Source organism: Scyliorhinus torazame, chromosome 6 (assembly GCF_047496885.1).
Source record: "Scyliorhinus torazame isolate Kashiwa2021f chromosome 6, sScyTor2.1, whole genome shotgun sequence".
NCBI classification, from domain to species: Eukaryota; Metazoa; Chordata; class Chondrichthyes; order Carcharhiniformes; family Scyliorhinidae; genus Scyliorhinus; species Scyliorhinus torazame.
Genome location: NC_092712.1, coordinates 289,872,231 through 289,891,962, shown reverse-complemented (window position 1 = coordinate 289,891,962; position 19,732 = coordinate 289,872,231). Strand labels below are relative to the sequence as shown.

General features: G+C 52.7%; 1 protein-coding gene across 1 annotated transcript in view; it reads right to left on the bottom strand.

Annotated features, from left to right (window-relative positions):
- Nucleotides 1–19,112, bottom strand: part of LOC140425486 (collagen alpha-6(VI) chain-like) — a 185,276-nt gene extending 166,164 nt beyond the window's left edge. The window contains exon 1 of the mRNA XM_072509804.1: nucleotides 19,020–19,112. Coding sequence (XP_072365905.1) covers nucleotides 19,020–19,095 — 76 coding nt within the window. The 5' untranslated portion in view covers nucleotides 19,096–19,112. The remainder of the gene's footprint in view (nucleotides 1–19,019) is intronic.
- Nucleotides 19,113–19,732: the final 620 nt, after the last annotated feature.

Genomic DNA, 19,732 nt, shown 5'->3' with positions numbered 1-19,732 from the left:
AGTCCACCTCCGGGGTTTCGCTCCCAACGTGGCTGGCAGCTCCGTTCTCCTCCGCAAACACGTGCGGCTCCACAAGTTGGACCCGTTGGTCGGGAGGGTACAGCTACTCCATGCAAACCCGCAGTACGCCTACGTGGCGTACCCCGACGGCCGCCAGGACACAGTGTCCCTCAGGGACCTGGCAACAGCTGGGTCCCCACGCCCCCACCCCACCCCCATCTGCCCCCGTGCCACCCATCCTCTCCCCAGCGCACCTCACCACAGCCCCCGCTTCAGGACGATCCGTCCTCCCATTGGTTACACCCGGGGATGAAGATGAGGACTACACGCTCCCGGAGTCACCGGCGACCAAGCCGGCGCCTGCATCGCCACCGGGACTGCGGCGCTCACAGCGGAGGATCAAGGCACCCGACTGGCTGAATTTGTGAACCTTTCCAGAACTGTATACTTTAAAAATTCTCACTTACATGTAAATAGTTTTCCACCACCCCCGCTGGAGTCTTTTTTAACAGGGGGTGAATATGGTAGTCACCACTGTTTGTATATATTACGTATATGAGAAGTAATACGGTAAGGCTCCTGTACTACAGGTACGGGGGTAGATCCCTGCCTGCTGGCTCCGCCCAGTAGGCAGAGTATAAATGTGTGTGCTCACCGAGCTGCAGCCATTTCGGTGGCAGCTGTAAGAGGCAACACATCTCTGTGTAATAAAGCTTCGATTACTCTCTACTCTTGTCTCGTCGTAATTGATAGTGCATCAGGATCAATCTCCTGTGCCAGCGCCATTCAGTACTAATCTTCAGAAACAGGGGTCAGACAGAATGGCACTTGTGAGAGTCTCTCAGGGGATCGGAGGCCCCACGTGCATCTCCTTTGGGCAGGGTGACATGCTGGCACTGTCAGCTGGCAGGGGCACTGCCAGGGTGCCAGGTTGATACTGAAATTATTTGTGTGTTGGTGATCAGGCCGGGATGCCCTGTGCAGGTTTTGTGGGGGGGGGGGGGGGGGGGGGGGGAGGGATCCTCCCACAGTGCATTATGGCTTGGGGGGGTCAGGGGTCGAATCATGGGCTTCGGAGATCGGTGTCCCGATCTCTCGCCATACTGAGGAGTTCCGGCAAGTGGAGCTCCTCAGTGTATAAAACAAAGCTATGTGTATTCCCGGCCACACATTCCCTTTTGAGGCCCCTTATCTAACGTGAGTGCCGTTTTATAGCCATGGGCGGGATTCTGCGACCCCCCGCCGGGTCGGAGAATCGGTGGGGGGGGGCGCCGTGGATCCCGCCCCGCCGCTCCGACTGCCGAATTCTCCGGTGCCGGATTTTTGGCGGGGGCGGGGATCGCGCCGCGCCGGTCGGGGGCCATTGGCAGTGGCCCCCCCCCGGCGATTCTCCAGTTCTCGATGGGCCGAGCAGCTGCACGTTTTCGGCCAGTCCCGCCGGCGTGGATTAGGCCAGGTCCATACCGGCGGGACCAGGCTCTGAGAGCGGCCTGCGGAGTCCTGGGGGGGGGGGGGGGGGGGGGGGAGCGGGGGGATTCGGCCCCTGAGGGGGCCCCCACAGTGGCCTGGCCCGCGATCGGGGCGCACCGATCTGTGGGTGGTCCTGTGCCGTGGGGGCACTCTTTCCATCCGCGCCGGCCTCTGTAAAGCTCCGCCATGGCCGGCGCAGAGAAAAAACCCCAGCGCATGCGCAGGAATCATGCCAGCGGTTCTGGGAACACGCAGGCGTTCCTGCGTATACGCCAACTTGCGTTGGCTGGCGGAGGCCCTTCGGCGCCATATGTCATGGCGGCAACCACTCCAGCGCCGTCCTAGCCCCCGAAGGTGCGGAGGATTCCGCACCTTCCGGGCGGCCCGACGCCAGTATGGTCACGCCACTCCTTGCCGCTGGTATGGCCCGCCCCTCCGGAAACTGGAGAATCCCGGCCCATATGTTTCTCGGCTCTGCAAGCATCGGGAAACACGCGGCTAAGTGCGCTTACGATGGGACTTTGTTCCCTTTTAGTAAAATCGCGGGAATAGTTTATATAGAACTTACCCCTTGTTCCAAAATAGATCTACGATCCCTGAACTCTTTAAGACTTCACTTTTCTTCAAACAATATCCGAATTAAATAAATCTAAGTCAAATCAATATACAGCCAATAATCAAGTCCGGAAAACATCTTTTCCTGGTCCAGCGGAGATATTTAAACTGCCGTTACAAAGGCTCCTGCACGGCCTTGGCTCTAAGACTTAGATGTAGGCCTACTCTCCTAGCTGTGAGTTGTGGATTGTCCTCTCAGACTGTTAAATGTAAACTGGCCCCTCTGCTTCTGAGGGTACTGGTAATTATATCATTTTCCCCCATTGGTTCTTCATTCTGTGTATTTGGCTGTCTGCCTCTTCAAAATTCCTTGACTCCAGAAATGAGCATGTGTGTACTTTTACCGATCTCTCGGTAAGCTGTTTCTACTGATAGGGTGACTTGCACCTGATTCTGTCTAGATGTCTGCTAACCTCGTGACCGCGAAAGTCGCATCTGATCATGCTTTTTGAATGCTGGCTACTGCTGTCACTGGCAGATTTCTACCTGTTGCTGGGCAGAGCATATCCTTTCATGCATCGTTAAATTTGTTTACTGCCGTTACTGGGCAGATCCATGACAATGGGTAAACTGCCGTTTGATCTGATGATGCCAATGGTGGCTTTTTCTGCGTGTGTGATATTTTTGTTTTAAAAATGCAGACACACGGGCTTCACATCAGATCGCACTGGTGCACCTGCCTCGCTGTGACCTCAGAGCTTCAGTAATCTGGATTTGTATCTAAAGGCCACTCTTGCTCAGAGCTAGCATTCCTCAGAGGAAGCTGCTGGGAACTGATGGTTGTCAGAGCTAGGAAACATGCTGCACATAAATTTAACAACACTTCCCTTGAGCAGGGGATCTACACGATGCAGTGGAGGCACGTAGCGATGCCCCTCTAGCTCCACTCTTGGTGAAGACCACCAAGTAAGGTCACCAATCCATCACGGGGATTGGATTGGATTGGATTTGTTTATTGTCACGTGTACCAAGGTACAGTGAAAAGTATTTTTCTGCGTGCAGCTCAACAGATCATTGAGTACATGAAAAGAAAAGGGAATAAAAGAAAATACACAATAGGGCAACACAAGGTACACAATGTGAAGCATCGGATGAAGCATACAGGGGTGTAGTGTTAATGAGGTCAGTCCATAAGGGGGTCGTTTAGAAGTCTGGTAACAGCGGGGAAGAAGCTGTTTTTGAGTCTGTTCGTGCGTGTTCTCAGACTTCTGTATCTCCTGCCCGATGGAAGAAGTTGGAAGAGTGAGTAAGCTGGGTGGGAGGGATCTTTGATTATGCTGCCTACTTTCCCCAGGCAGCGGGAGGTGTAGATGGAGTCAATGGATGGGAGGCAGGTTCGTGTGATGGACTGGGCCGTGTTCATGACTCTCTGAAGTTTCCTGCGGTCCTGGGCCGAGCAGTTGCCATACCAGGCTGTGATGCAGCCAGATAGGATGCTTTCTATGGTGCATCTGTAAGAGTTGGTCAGAGTTAATGTGGACATGCCAAATTTCCTTAGTTTCCTCAGGAAGTATAGGTGCTGTTGTGCTTTCTTGGTGGCAGCGTCAACATGGGTGGACCAGGACAGGTTTTTGGTGATGTGTACTGTCATAATATACACCAGTATATCATGGTGCAGACACACACTGATGGACACACAGCAAGACCAATCAACACACACAACACCGCAGCCAATCACCAGTTAGAGCACACTCACTATAAAGACAGACTGCATCAGAGTTCCCGCTCATTCGGGATGCAGCCTCACAGAAGGACAGAGCTTACAGCTTACAGCACAGATCTTCACCATGTGCTGAGTGCATAGATTGGTCAGGACAGGCAGAGGTCTTTAGTTTAATCTAACATCGTGTTAACCCACAGTGAAAGTATGTTCAACAGTTTCTAGCTTAATAAAATAGTGTTGTACTATTTTAAGTGTTGGTGACCTGTATGTGTTCCACGGATCCAGAGCACCCAACACATCATGGTACCAGCAGTTTAGGGATGTTAGAACTTCTTAAACCTACCTGCAAGTGATCTGCCTTCCACCAGCATACAGCCATCCTGCAAAATGGACAGCGTCCGCCCGCCGCCGCCGCTCCGCATCACCGGTAACCTAGGGGCCAACTGGAAGATATTCAAACAACGCTTCCAGCTCTACCTTGAAGCCACAGACCGGGAAGATGCCTCAGACACCAGGAAGATCGCTCTCTTCTTATCCACGGCCGGGGACCATGCCATCCACATTTTCAATTCTCTCACCTTTGCTGATGGTGAAGAGAAATCAAAATTCAAGACGGTCCTCCTCAAGTTTGACACTCACTGCAGCATAGAGGTGAATGAAAGTTTTGAGCGCTATGTATTCCAACAGTGTTTGCAGGGTAAGGATGAACCTTTCCAGTCCTTTCTCACCCACCTCCGTATCCTTGCGCAGTCCTGTAATTATGGGCCCACCTCCGAGTCCATGATACGCGACCAGATCGTTTTCGGTGTTCAGTCGGACCCCCTATGCCAGCATCTCCTCAAGGTAAAGCAGCTCACCCTAGCGATTGCCATCGAGACCTGCGTGCTACATGAACACGCCACTAGTCGGTATTCCCACATCCAAGCGGCTGAAATGGCGCGACAAGGTCCCCACGAGGCAGAACGGGTCCAAACAATCGAGCAACTCCAGGGCCTCAGCCTGGATGAGGGCGGCCATTTTGCGCGCTTTTCGTGGACTTCCGTGCTTGTGTGCACCGAACGAGGGGACGGCAACGTCGGCGAACGTACTACGCAGGCGCGCACCATGTACAGCCGCGCCGTGCATGCGCGGTGGTGCAGCAACCATACTGGCACTACAACGTGCGGCAACTGTGGCTCCGCCCATTTAAAGCGGCAATGTCCTGCCAAATCCCAACTATGCCAATGTGGCAAACTTGGCCACTATGTTGCTTTATGCAGATCAGCTCAGCCTGCCAACTCTCGTCGCTCCAGCCAGCCTCGTAGGAATGTCCGAGCCATTCAACCCACGATCACCGAGTCCGATTCGGACCTGCTACCCGATATTGACACCGAGGACCCGAAGGCGCCTTTTCGAGTTGGTATCATTACAAAAAACAGGGTGTCCCCGAAGCAAAAAATCCAGCCTCTACCGGTATACAGCATCGATCCGGACGATGAGTGGTGTGCCACCCTTACGGTCAACCGGTTCCAAATACGATTCCGCCTGGACACCAGTGCCTCCGCCAATCTCATTGTGCGGTCTGACCTTCAAAGCCTTCGTGTCAAACCAGCCATCCTCCCATCAGCCTGCCAGCTATTAGATTATAATGGCAATGCCATTGCTGCAAGCGGCTCATGCCAACTTGAAGTGACGCCCAGGTCACGCAAAGCCATCCTTCCCTTTGAAATCGTGGGCTCCTCGAAAGCCTCCCTGCTTGGCGCGCAAGCATGCAAGCTGTTGAACCTAGTTCAGAGAGTTCATTTTCTCTCTCCTGCTGACACGTCTGCCTTTCAGGACACCGACTTCAGGGCGCAGCTCGACGCCATTATCAACCAGTACGACGATGTCTTTGAGGGCATGGGCACGCTCCCGTACACCTACAAGATTTTATTAAAACTGAACTCGCACCTCGCAGGGTCCCAGCACCCCTTAAGGACCGCCTCAAGCAGCAGCTGTAGGACCTCCAGAACCAAGGAGTGATTTCCAAAGTCACGGAACCGACCGACTGGGTCAGTTCCATGGTATGTGTAAAAAGGCCTTCCGGCGAATTGAGAATTTGCATTGATCCCAAGGATCACAATTACAATATTATGAGAGAGCACTATCCAATTCCCAAGCGCGAAGAGATCACATGTGAGATGGCTCGCGCCAAGCTCTTTACCAAACTCGACTCCTCAAAAGGATTCTGGCAGGTCCAGCTCGATAAATCCAGCAGGAAACTCTGCACGTTTAACACCCCCTTTGGAAGATATTTTTACAACAGGATGCCGTTTGGGATCATCTCTGCATCAGAAGTGTTCCATAGGATTATGGAACAAATGATGGAAGGTATTGAAGGTGTTCGCGTCTATGTCGATGACATAATCATCTGGTCCACCACCCCGCAGGAGCATGTTAGTCGCCTCCAGCGCGTATTCAGACGTATACATGAGCATGGCCTCCGCCTCAACAGGACCAAATGCTCTTTTGGTCAGACAGAAATTAAGTTCCTCGGGGACCACATCTCCCAACTGGGTGTGCAGCCGGATGCGGACAAGGTAGCTGCCATCACAGCTATGAAAACACCAGAGGACAAGAAGGCGGTCCTCCGATTTCTGGGCATGGTCAATTCTTTAGGGAAATTCATCCCGAACCTCGCATCTCATACCACGGCTCTCAGGAACCTGGTCAGGAAAACGACAGACTTCCAGTGGCTCCCTGCCCACGAGCGCGAATGGAGGGAACTCAAGGCAAAACTGACCACGGCCCCGGTCTTAGCCTTCTTTGATCCAGCAAAGGAGACCAAAATTTTGACCGATGCCAGTCAATCCGGCATTGGGGCAGTGCCCCTTCAACGTGATGAGGCCTCATCATGGGCCCCCGTTGCATATGCGTCACGTGCGTTGACCCCCACGGAGCAGCGCTACGTGCAGATAGAAAAGGAGTGCCTGGGCCTTCTGACCGGTGTTGTTAAATTTCACGATTATGTGTACGGACTTCCTCAATTCACCGTCGGGACCGACCATCGCCCGCTGGTCAATATAATACAGAAAGACTTGAACGACATGACGCCTCGCCTCCAGCGTATTCGTCTCCAGCTCCGGCGATACGACGTCCAGCTGGTATACACCCCAGGCAAGGACCTCATCATTGCTGATGCTCTCCCCAGGTCAGTCAACACTCCGTGTGACCCAGCAGGATTTGTCTGCCACTTTGACGCCCATGTGGCATTTGCGGCCTCCAATCTACCTGCCTCGGATGAACGCCTCGTCCAAATTTGCCGCGAGACGGTGGCTGACCCCTTGCTACAGCGTGTCATGCGCCACCTAACGGACGGGTGGCTCAAGGGCCAATGCCCTCAATTCTATAATGTCAGAGATGATCTGGCGGTAGTAGACGAGGTTCTTCTAAAACTGGACCGCATTGTCATCCCGCATAGTATGCGCCTGCTTGTCCTGGAACAACTACACGAGGGCCACCTTGGCGTGGAACAGTGCCACCGACGTGCCCGAGAGGCAGTGTACTGGCCCGGCATTAATGAGGACATAGCCAACACAGTGCTCAACTGCCCCACTGGTCAGCGCTTCCAGCCGGCCCAACCACGTGAGACCCTGCAGCCCCATGAGTTGGTCACGTCATCTTGGACCAAGGTAGGCATCGACCTGTTCCACGCGCTGGGTAGAGACTATGTCCTGATCGTGTACTACTTTTCAAATTACCCGGAGGTGATACGGTTGCACGACCTCACCTCGTCTGCAGTCATTCGTGCATGTACACGGCATCCCGCTCACGGTTATGTCGGCCAATGGCCCCTGGTTCGCCAGCGAAGAATGGTCTAACTTTGCCAGACGATACAATTTTGCCCATGTGACAACCAGTCCCCTGTACCCCCAATCCAACGGCAAAGCAGAGAAGGTAGTACATATCGTCAAACGGCTCCAATGCAAGGCTGCCGATGCTGGGTCCGGTTTCTACCTTGCCTTGCTGGCCTATCGCTCCGCCCCACTGTCCACTGGCCTGTCGCCAGCCCAATTACTCATGAATCGCACCCTGAGGACGACGGTGCCGTCCATCCATGTCCCAGACCTCGACCACATTCCGGTCCTTCGCCTGTGTAGCGCACAAAGACTCCGAGAGACGAATAGAGTGAAGTCGATGAGGCTTTATTAAGCGTGACTGTTCCCCCGCAGTTCAGTAGTAGACTGCCTGCGGGGGAGGACTCCAGGTACTTATACTCCGCCTTCAGGGCGGAGCTAGAGGTCAACATCCAACCAGGACCCGGGATCTGTCAGCCAATGACATCATGGCTTCACAGTCCCACATGACCCCTAATGCATACTACCACATTCACCCCTAGTTAAAAATGAACCCGGCGGGGTGATGCTTCGCATGGTGGTAAGGGTTTACAAGGCTGGCCCTGGGAGGAAAACTTTTGCATGTTATTACAGTATGTACAAGGTTTTTTTTTGTTTCAAACTATTTACAGTAATCGTCTGGAAAAGACAAAATGTTCTCGTTAAAAGTACACATATTGTACTGTTAGATCGACGCCACGAGTCGGTCGGGCGGTCTGGTCGTCCGTGTCGATCGCCTCGGCCCCGTTGGTGGTGGTGGTGCTTGTTCCGGTGTTGTCGTCTCCGGGAGCCTTACGGTTTCAGCTTGGGCTTCATTCCTGGTCGGACCTGGGAGGAGGACTGATCCTCCTGGGAAGGGGGCGGTCGCGGGGTGCGTCGGTGGCAGGAAGGGGGGGGGTTGGGTGATTGGTGTCGGGGGAGTGTGTGTGTTGTCGGCGGGCGCCAGATCTCGCAGGGAGACCGTGTCCTGTCGGCCGTCGGGGTACTCCACGTAAGCGTACTGCGGGTTCGCGTGAAGGAGGTGAACCCTTTCGACCAACGGGTCCGACGTGTGCGCCTGCACATGCTTTCGGAGCAAGATGGGTCCTGGGGCCGCCAGCCAGGTCGGCAGCGACGTTCCAGAGGAGGACTTCCTGGGGAAGACAAGGAGGCGCTCATGAGGCGTTTGGTTAGTGCTAGTACACAGTAGTGACCGGATGGAGTGGAGGGCGTCCGGGAGGACCTCCTGCCACCGTGAAACTGGGAGGTCCCTGGACCGTAGGGCCAGTAGGACGGTCTTCCAGACCGTGCCGTTCTCCCTCTCTACTTGCCCGTTCCCCCGGGGGTTGTAGCTGGTCGTCCTGCTCGAGGCTATACCGTTGCTGAGCAGGAACTGGCGCAGCTCGTCACTCATGAAGGAGGACCCCCTGTCGCTGTGGACGTATGCGGGGCAACCGAACAGTGTGAATATGGTGTTCAGGGCTTTAATTACTGTGGCCGCGGTCATGTCAGAACAGGGGATGGCGAATGGGAAGCGGGAGAACCCGTCCACCACATTAAGGAAGTATATGTTGCGGTCGGTGGAGGGGAGGGGTCCTTTGAAATCCAGACTAAGGCGTTCAAAGGGGCGGGAAGCCTTAATCAGGTGCGCACCATCCGGCCTGAAAAAATGCGGTTTGCACTCTGCGCAGATGTGGCAGTTCCTTGTGACTGTACGGACCTCCTCTAAAGAGTATGGGAGGTTGCGGGACTTGATAAAGTGGTAAAACCGAGTGACCCCCGGGTGGCAGAGGTCCTCGTGGAGGGTTTGGAGGCGGTTAATTTGTGCGTTGGCACATGTGCCGCGGGATAGGGCATCGGACGGCTCGTTCAGCTTTCCGGGACGATACAAGATCTCGTAGTTGAAGGTGGAGAACTCGATCCTCCACCTTAAGATCTTGTCATTTTTGATTTTGCCCCGCTGTGCATTATCGAACATGAAGGCTACCGACTGTTGGTCCGTGAGGAGAGTGAATCTCCTGCCGGCCAGGTAATGCCTCCAATGTCGCACAGCTTCCACTATGGCTTGGGCTTCCTTTTCCACTGAGGAGTGGCGGATTTCTGAAGCGTGGAGGGTTCGGGAGAAAAAGGCCACGGGTCTGCCCGCTTGGTTAAGGGTGGCCGCTAGAGCTACGTCGGAGGCGTCGCTCTTGACCTGGAAGGGGAGGGACTCGTCGATGGCGCGCATCGTGGCCTTTGCGATATCCGCTTTGATGCGGCTGAAGGCCTGGCAAGCCTCTGTCGACAGAGGGAAGGTCGTGGTCTGTATTAGGGGGCGGGCCTTGTCTGCGTACTGGGGGACCCACTGGGCGTATTATGAAAAGAACCCCAGGCAGCGTTTTAGGGCTTTTGAGCAGTGCGGGAGGGGAAATTCCATGAGGTCGCGCATACGTTCGGGGTCGGGGCCTATTATCCCATTGCGCACTACGTAGCCCAGGATGGCTAGCCGGTTGGTGCTAAAAACGCACTTGTCCTCGTTGTACGTGAGGTTCAAGGCTTTAGCGGTCTGGAGGAATTTTTGGAGGTTGGCGCCGTGGTCCTGCTGATCGTGGCCGCAGATGGTTACATTGTCGAGATACGGGAACGTGGCCCGCAACCTGTGTTGATCAACCATTCGGTCCATCTCTCATTGGAAGACCTTGGGAAAGACAGATGAAATGAGTGGCACGGTAGCACAATGATTAGCACTGTTGCTTCACAACGCCAGTGACCATGGTTCCATTCCCAGCCCAGCATGGGTCACTGTGCAGAGTCTGCATGTTCTCCCCGTGTCTGCGTGGGTTTCCTCCGGGGTGCTCCGGTTTCCCCCCACATGTCCCAAAAGACGTGCTGTTAGGTGAATTGGACATTCTGAATTCTCCCTCAGTATACCCGAGCAGGCGCCGGAAAGTGGCGACTAGGGGATTTTCATAATAACTTCATTGCAGTGTTAATGTAAGCTTGCTTGGACATTATATTATTATTCATTCAATACCTCAGTGATTTCCTCCTGCCTCCATTCTTACATCCTCGTAGCGGTCCATAATTGCCTCCATTCCTGTTTTTAATCACACTTATTATTTATCTGTCCCACAGAAGACTTTTGGATTCTCTTTAATATTAGCTGTCAGTCACTTCTCATATTCTCTCTTTGCTTCTCTTATTTGCTTTTCTAATTTCACTTCAAACCGTTTATATTCAGCCTTGTTCTTGAAAGTATTATAAACTTGGCATCTGTTATAAGCACACCTTTTCTTCTTCATCTTAATCTCTTTTGCTAGTTGTTCTATTACAGAGATGTATTACTCATTTGTCTTGCCGAGTTGTATTTAACTTGATGATAAACAGTCGAAGTCTTCCAGTTGATGACAAATTATTTATTGAGTAAAAAAATAATACATTTGTGAGTTCCTTACTTTAATACTTTGACTAGTAATAGAATTAACTAAGATTGGATTAAATTAAGAATTAATATTATGCATTACACTCTGAGCTGGTCACTTCTATCCTCTAGCTGCAATACACACACACTAACACTAAGAAAGAGCGGGAAACTCCTTATATAGTTTCTGTTGGTGTTGCCATCTAGTGATCATCTGAATGTACTGACTGTATATTAACTGATCATGTATTAACATATACCGAGGTCACTACACTAGTCGGGGTGCTTTGGATTCATTTCTCCCTTGTGGGAATATACCTCTCCTGTTAGATCCATTCTTACCCCGTTGAAATTGGCTTTCTCCTGGTTAATTATTGTTACTTTGGATTGTTCCTTGTCCTTTTCTAAACTGATCTAAACCTTATGATACAATGATCATTCTCCACGAATTGTCCCACTACTTACACTTAATCTGATTGAAACATACAATGGCCAAACATGCTGACCACCTTACTATGGAAAATGAGATGGTGAGGTGTAGCAATCTCTGTTGGGTTGCCACTGTGCTCCTACTTTTCTCTGCCACACCAGGGCTGTGCATTTCTGGACAGGTTCTCTGACCCCTAGAAATGCGCAGAGTACCTGAAATGACACTGCTTCGTCAGAATGCTGGGTCAATGGGGGAATGCAAGCAGCACCCCATTTTTACAGCATTAGCTGTGGTATCCTGGTAAGTAGAGAATTTAAACATCCCAAGGCTTCTTGGAGACCTCTGCTACAGAAAGAGAGTAAGGGGATAGGGTTGGTAAGATACCTGGTAAGTGGGCGTGGAGGGTGAGTAAGTGGGTAAGATGGGTAAGGGTTAAGGTGGGTAGGGTGGGAATAGTAGATGAGTGAATACGGTTTGGGGGTTGTTAGTTTGGGGAGGTGGGGAGGGGGATCAGGTCATTGGGGAGTGCGGAGATCAGGGGCGGTCAGAGGATTCAGGGAGACTAGTCATGGGGACTGAGGGGGAGTCAGGATTGCCAATGCATAGTTACCCAGAATGGTAGACTCAGCTTTTTTCCTGTCTAACATTTCCTGGGTTACTGTTCAGTTAAGTAATTCGGAACAAAGTCCCAACTCAAACTGAGAGTGAGAGGTTCTGGGGCCTAACAGAAATCCAAGCCTCTTGGCTTCCACGGAGTCTTTGCATTAGGACTTCGGATGGACCCCAAAGTATATTTTCTGGGGTATGTCCCATCTCCACATAGCCGGAGAATGGAAGATCTGGGCCATTATTTCAGTAGCCTGCAATGTTACCACCATTATGTTTGAGGCTGACTCATCCTAACTCTTTGCAATTGCAATCATGATGAGTGTGCTTTGAAGGCCTCTCAGTGCTTTGCACTTTATCTGCTGCCACTCATTGATTCACTTCTTCATCAAGAAACCCTAAGGTACAGCATCTGTATCCAGATGAGCAGAGCTTGGAGACGGCCGAACTGTATGATGCGGTTTCCACTGCTGTCCTTATCTCCACTAGCTGTGAGGAAGATACTGAGTGTGTCTGATCTAGTGCATTGTCTACATTAGCACTGTGCTGGTGCACACTCAGAAATTCTTATCTTCTTTGAGGATTTGTGCTTGACATGTCCACCAACTCCGAATGGACGTTGGAGAAAAAAAACACGAATTAGCTACGGCAAGGTGTGAATGTTGCAATATGGTGATGGTCATATATGCTTGCTATGAAAACCAAGTCAACATGACTGAGTGTCAGATGACTTGTGGGTGGGTGGCTTTTATTTAATTGTGTCAGCAGGTAGCTGTGAGCTCCCGATCTCCTCTTCCTCAACAGCAAGGGACATTGAAAATCTATTTAGTTACAGCACCTCCTCCTATGCTCGTTGTGATCTGAGGAGGGGCCCTTTGATCCTTTCCCTGTCCTTGGTATCTTGAGCCCTCTTTTCCTGCAAGGAGGGAAAGGGTCGACCAAAAGAGATTGCATGGCATGTCCTCATGCACTGGCTGGAGTGTGGTGTCTGATGAGGGTGACTTTGTGGGAGAGGTACTAACATTTCGTGCGGTTAAGGATGAGTGAGAGAGGTGGATAGATAGCAGGAGACGAGAAGAAGTGCATAGAAAGAGAAGGATGTGTGCACCTATTCGTTGTGTAGATGTGAGCAGTGATGAGATGGAATACGTTTGGGAAGGCAGAATGAGGAGGTAAGGTCTGTACACAAGAGTTGAATACAGGTGACTATGCCACTATACCCACCTTTTTTGACCTGCTTAGGTAATTCAACCACTTTCTGCACTGAATCCAGGAGAGCGGCACCACATTCCTTCCGCTAACTTCCTGGTCAATCACCACCCACAGCCTTCTTGTCCCAGCAGGTTTCTTCTTCACAGTTTTAGGGAAGAGGCCGTCTCTTTCCTGCTGTGCCCAGCGGCAGCAAACACATCCAAAGTCTGAATAGTGAAACAGAGCCCTGCCTTTACAAGCCTGGAATCCATTCTGGTACTTCCAGTTCTCTTTCTGTCATTTCAACTGTTACAGATTGCACGCTTGGATTTTCCCTTTAAACACTGGAGTCGACATTATGTCAAGTGAACTCATGTTTGGTCAACCCCAAGTGACTGTACGGAAAACCCAGAAAAAAAATGATATTGAGGTGGCTGAGTGAAAAAGCCATGGAAAAATCCATCATGCTTACTTCTGGGTTTCCCATGGGCAATTGGACTCCTACAGCACAAATTAACTTCTGCAGGAATGAGGCTCCATACTTGTAAAATTGTATTTTCAGGGTCAGAGTGCTTGTCTGGTAGTGATTATCACTACTCATGCTGTTAAACCAAAAAATCACTTGCCCCTGAATGCACCAGTGGGCATGTACCCGAAGATCCAACAACATTACAATGATTCCAATGCTGAGTCTGTTGACAAGGTACTGCCATTATGCAACTGCAGAGCAGCAGGAAATATCTAACAGCAACTCCCTGTTACATCGTTTGCATCATGGTCATTCTCATTGCAAACTCCGGGCCAATTTTACTGCAGTCCTGCTCTCTATCTTCTGGCATGATTCAGACCAAACTCTCACATTCTGTAGAACCACTTGCAATTTTGCCTGCAACATGTCTGCTCTTTGGAGACATGATTCTATCTACCAAGGCAAATTACTGATGAAATCAGGACTTTCCATCTGTTACGACACCCTGGGCTAGTGCACAGTCAATTCCAGCCCCACATGCCCCGGAGACACAACACAAGTTAATTAACAAATAATTATTAGAAAAATACCTGGAGTCTTTTGTCCTTGGCTGCCCAATAATCACAGTCACCAGTTTGTAAATGTAAACACGATTTCTGTTTATATATACCAAGAACTATCATGAAATATGGAGTAAATCCAACTGGTTAATAACAAGCTAATACCTCCTACCCACTTTAACTGCCCGATCCTCTACCCACATATACAAAACAGAGAGAGATAGAGAGGGGGGAAAGGGCTGAACAATAATAAAGATGAAAGCCAAAAAGGTAAGTCTTTGCTTCAGATGGTGTTTTTTCGAGCACACTTTCTTCACAGCAAGCTTGCAGATTAGAGCCTTTGGTTTGCAGCCTGTAATGGTCGTCTTTGTAGATTCGTTCATTCAGGGTCCCTGTAGTTTAGAAAATGCAGTACTCACAAGCAGCAGACTTTTTGGAGAGACACCTTCAGTCGGATTCTCTGTTCCTGAAACTAAGGGCGGGATTCACCGATTGCCGACGCCGAAATCACGTTCAGCGATTGGCCAAAGAATCTGTTTTTACGCCAAAATCGGGTTGCGGCACCGTTGTTCGGACTCTCCGCCCCCTCAAAAATGGCGTAATCGCTGAGTACGTCGCACACCATTGGGACGGCCTCAGGATGTCATCTGAGGCTTTCCCCCTGATGCTCCACCCCCAATGGGCCGACTTCCCGACAGCGTCCGTCGCGCGTGCACCCAGTTTTTGGGGACCTCGCATGACGATTGCGGGCTGTGTCCAGCGCCGCCGCAGTCAGGGGGGGGGCATTCCGCTGGCCGGGGGGGCTTCAGCGGGGGCTGGGGGACTGGTGGGGAGTGGTCCGGCGGTGGATAGGGGGGTTACGGGTGGCATTATTTGGCAGACCAAGTCCGCACACAGGTCGCCGCTGTGTATGGCGTGGCCACGGACCTGGCCATTTTCCGTTTTTATCTGCAGTTAAAGCCGGGAGCTTTACATGGCGCGGTTGCGAGCCCCCACTGGGCGGAGCTTCAGTTCGGGGATGGTGCCAACATTTTGGTCGTAAGACAAGACACTTCCTCCGGATGTAGCCGCAAAATCTGACTGATTCAGCAACTGTTGAGGGATTAGCACCGGCGCCACGTGAAACACCATCGATTCCAATGAGAAACGGTGCCGGATTTGCTGGTTCCGGGATTGACACTCAGAAGGCTGAGAAGTTGCAGCCACATATACACATTTCATTCCGCACACACACCGCCCCAGCCAACAAGATGGCAGCAAGATATGTGGCAACAGGATTTACCGTGCTTTTTCAGGTTCCCCCCAGGAAATAGCCGCTCACAATTGCCAAGAGCGGGAGAAGATTGGAGGGGGACCGCCAGGCCTGCAGCCCTCACCACCGCAGAACAGAGGGCACTGGAGGTGGTTGGAGAGCCTGTGGAAAGGGCAGTCGCTGGGGCGGAGGTGGGCATTGGGAGAGGACGTGGGACCCCGCTGAGTTGCGATTCCCCATGGCATGTGTGTCACTCCAACCCCACCACCACCCCTACAGCCCCTTCGTCCTCCCCACAACATGTCACCACCCCTACTTCCCCCGGCCCGCGGTGCAATCATGTGCCTTGTCTTGCAGAAGCTGCTTCAAACCCGCCGAGGATTAGACCGACATGGATGGGAGCCCTCGACCTGCATCCCGAGACATCCCGGAGCATGAGTCGGGGGATGACATTGACTTCCCATCACAGCGGCCTCCAACACCCTCCACCATCCCAGAGACACCCACCTTGGTTGGGCAATTTAGTGAAGGGGCTCCTGGGACATTATCTGGTGCTCACCACACAGCTGATCCGGTATAGCAGGTGGCAGTAGGAGCACCCAAGGGGGCTGGCGGTCGGAGGGCGGACGGGCCCCAGGATCTAGCTGCCGTCCAAATAAGTTTTGGGCTTCTGGAACAGATTGTCCTCTCGATTGTGGAGATGCAGTCGTAGAGCCAGGAACTACATGAGGGGTTGTCAATGAGCATCCAACATCTGCAAGTGCAGGTGGAGGAGTCCAACCGCGTGCAGGAGCAGGAGATGGTGCCGACCATGCGTGTCAACCAGGCCAACACCGCACGGGTGGTGTCCGAGATGGAGGCCTTGGGACCTGGGCCATTCCATGCAGGTAGTGGCCAAGGCCGAGAACAGGGCTGCCCTATCACAGGCAGCCATGTCCCAGAACCAACTGGACATTGTAGCTCCTCTCCAGAGCGTGGCCCAGTCACAGCGAGCCATGGCTGAGAGCGTCAGCAGCATTGCTCTGGCGCTGGCCGATATGGCACAGACACAGAGGGAGGTGACCAAATTCCAGAGGGAGCTGGCGCAGTCACTGGCAGATGTGGCACAGACCCAGAAGGTGGTGGCACAGGCGCAGCGTGATGTGGCGCAGTCCCAGGCGGAGATGGTCCACTTCCTGTGTTCTATGGCCCTGTGCATGCAGACCCTGGTCAAGACGAGAGTGGGCCTCCAGGACTGGCAGCGCCAGGTGGCGGGGGAACCTCAGGGGTAGCTGCGCTCGCACCCTCGTCCCATGAAGTAGCCTGGGGACCATTGGGCACCCTGAGGGAGGAGGTGGTAGGGCCCTAGCTGGTGACTCCCACAGGGGAGGTGCCGAAATACCGCAGCACCTCGGGCTCCCCTCCCCTCCCCTCCCGCTACCCCATCCCCCCTCCTGTCCCTGGTGCATCTGGTGGGCAGCAGGCAGAAGGGGGGCACCACGCCACCAGGGAAACCCGAACAGCAGTTGGGCCCATCCAGGCCCAGTCACCCCAGAAGACGGCCACCAAAGGGCACCCAGGTTGCACGGCGGGAATTGTAGTAGGCCGCCTCCGCTCCTGATGTACCACCTGGGGATGTATCTAGGTGTAGCGTTAGGGCCTGTAAGATCTGAAAGTAGACACCATTTAAGTTGGTACAGGTGCAGGACACATTATAGTGTTAGAGGCTAGGGCACAAACCTGTATATAACTGTTCACATTAAACCTGTGCACAATATTGCACCCTGTCTTGGTGCTCTGTCAGAAAGGTGTGAGGGATGGGCTAGACGGGGCCTGCCACATGGCTGGGGGGAAGGGCGAATGGATGGATGTTGTGGGTGGGATTGGCCCGGGGACCACAGTTCAACCAGAGCTCACCGCTCCGGTGTTCCACTCCCATCCTCCCCCCATTCCACTGTTCCCACCTACGCCACCCCAGGCATTCGATCAGACGGTGTGATGAAATGGCCAGCTCGCATGCAGGGATCAACCAGGTGGACGGTGGAAAGTGCTACCGTGGGCAGGAGTCAGAAGTTGTAAAACGATGCGGAGCACCAGAGCTCATCCCAGAGCGGGTTATCATCATCCTCCACCCCATGGGCCAGACCCGCCGTTGCTGCCAACACAGGCCCTGCATCCCATAGTGAGGCAGGTAGAAATCACGGAGGAGTGGGGGGGGGGGGGGGGCCTGTAGGGGTGTCGCACTGCCCCCCTGCTCAGCCGGAGTCTTTGGCGGCATTCCCGGTTTTGCAAGTCCTTAAAGGACAGGCAGTGCCGGTACACACGAGTTCAGTTACGGCGCCTCCTTTGTGCCTCCTCCTCCTTCTCCTCTTTGGCCTTTTGAATGGTCGGCTCTCCATCCTCTCTGACTGCCTCCTATTTCACTGGGGAAGCTCCACTGCTGCAGCGTCCTCAGGGGGTGAAGTTAGCATGGTGCGTACCCTGTGCCCAACCATGTCCAATGGGCTATACCGGCCCGTCCCACCATCACCCCCCCCCCCCCCAGCCCACCCCCCGTCCCATCCCTGGCAGGACCCTGCCACCCCAGCCAGTGTCAGGCCCGGTGGCCCACAGTCGCGCCTCTGCATGTCCTACCTCCTCTCTCTCCCTCCTCAGCCACGGCGCACGTTTCCCGATTTTTAAAAGCACACGTGAACCTCGCGGTTGGGAGTTCCCCCGGTGGAGGTGGAACATCGCAAGAAGACCCGGAGAATACCGGGTCAGGCCTGCTAATGTAATGTAAACGGCGTTTACTGTACATGTGGAGAGGAATGCTTTGACGCCGCTTTCGAGGCACGGGCCTCTCTCTTTATGGAGAGACACTCATTTCACATGAAACTTTGCTTTCAGCTTGTGGTTTGTCTTCGGGCCTCTGCAGTCTCAAGAGAACAGCACCCAGAGGCTAGTTGGAGAGAGAGAGAGAGAGAGAGAGAGAGAGACACCCATCACAGTGGCCTTCTGGAGTGTCTTAGCTGGATCTTGTTGGAGAGACTTAGTTATATCGCTTCACTGCCTTGGGTCTCTGGAAAAAAACATAGCAGTGGGATCAGATCCAATTACCACCTATTACCGGGCAGAGCACAGCTTTTTGGACCAATTCATTGACCACCAGCCAATCAATCGAACCGAGTCCTCACCATTGCCGGCCAGTCTGCAATCATCAGTTTAAAACAGCCTAGCCTTCCGGATTCTTCTATTTGAATTAAAGGTCTAGGTTTCGTACAGGCTGCTTGCCTTAAAGTGAGATGTCCATCCATCATCCATAGATCAAAAGTGCAACAGCAAAGAAAAGAAAGAGAAATAAGGGAATAACCTGGAAGGACCCTTACATTATCAACTGAGACAAATCAGTGATCAGATCAGGACTTACCGCTTCCCTGGCTTCCAAGCTGATGAAGTAAATATGCAGTTGCAATTAAGATTATTTTTTTAAAACTCCTGATTATATTTCTTTACAGGTCACCAAGACTGGAAAATAGAGATGTATCATCTAAATGAAATGAGTTAAATACCGTTTGATTGCGAGATGACCAAGTACAGATTACTTGTCAGTAGGAAGAAAGTCACCGTCACTTCAAGTAGCTTCATCTTGCCCGAGTTCCAATCAGTGAATCTACGAAAATACAAGAAAACATGTCAATCAGACACCTCAGAAATGTTTAGGCTGCCACCACGTTGTCAAACCGTGGGCGGGATTCTCCATCCAGCGACGCCGGAATCGCAAAATGCAATTGAGCGGAGAATCGTGCGCGAGGCGAGAATCGTGACCGGCGCAGGTCACCCGACAGAATGCCATGTTCCGGTGCCATGTTCCGGTGCCTCGACAGCGGCGTCAATGCATGTCCTCCGCACGTACAGTAAACGCAGTTGGAATATCATGAGCTGGCCTGACCCGGTATTCTAAGGGGCCTCAGAGACTCCGCCTCCGGCAGGGGGGAATTACCAACGGTGTGTTTCACTTGTGGTTTGAAAACGCGGGAAACAGGCTGCTGAGGGAGAGAGGTGAGGTAGGGCTGGCTGGGGTGTGGGGCGTCTGCCATAACTGGGGCGGAGGGGGGGTGACCAGGGGATGGGCCGTGAGGTCAGGCGCGGACCGCCATTACCGCGGCCTACAAGGCAGCCATCTTGCTGCACACCCCAATGTCCGCCCACCGTGGCCCTTTGTTGCGCAGATTGACACCGGCTGTATGCGTGCCACCATCCCTGTATTCCACACACCCCTCCC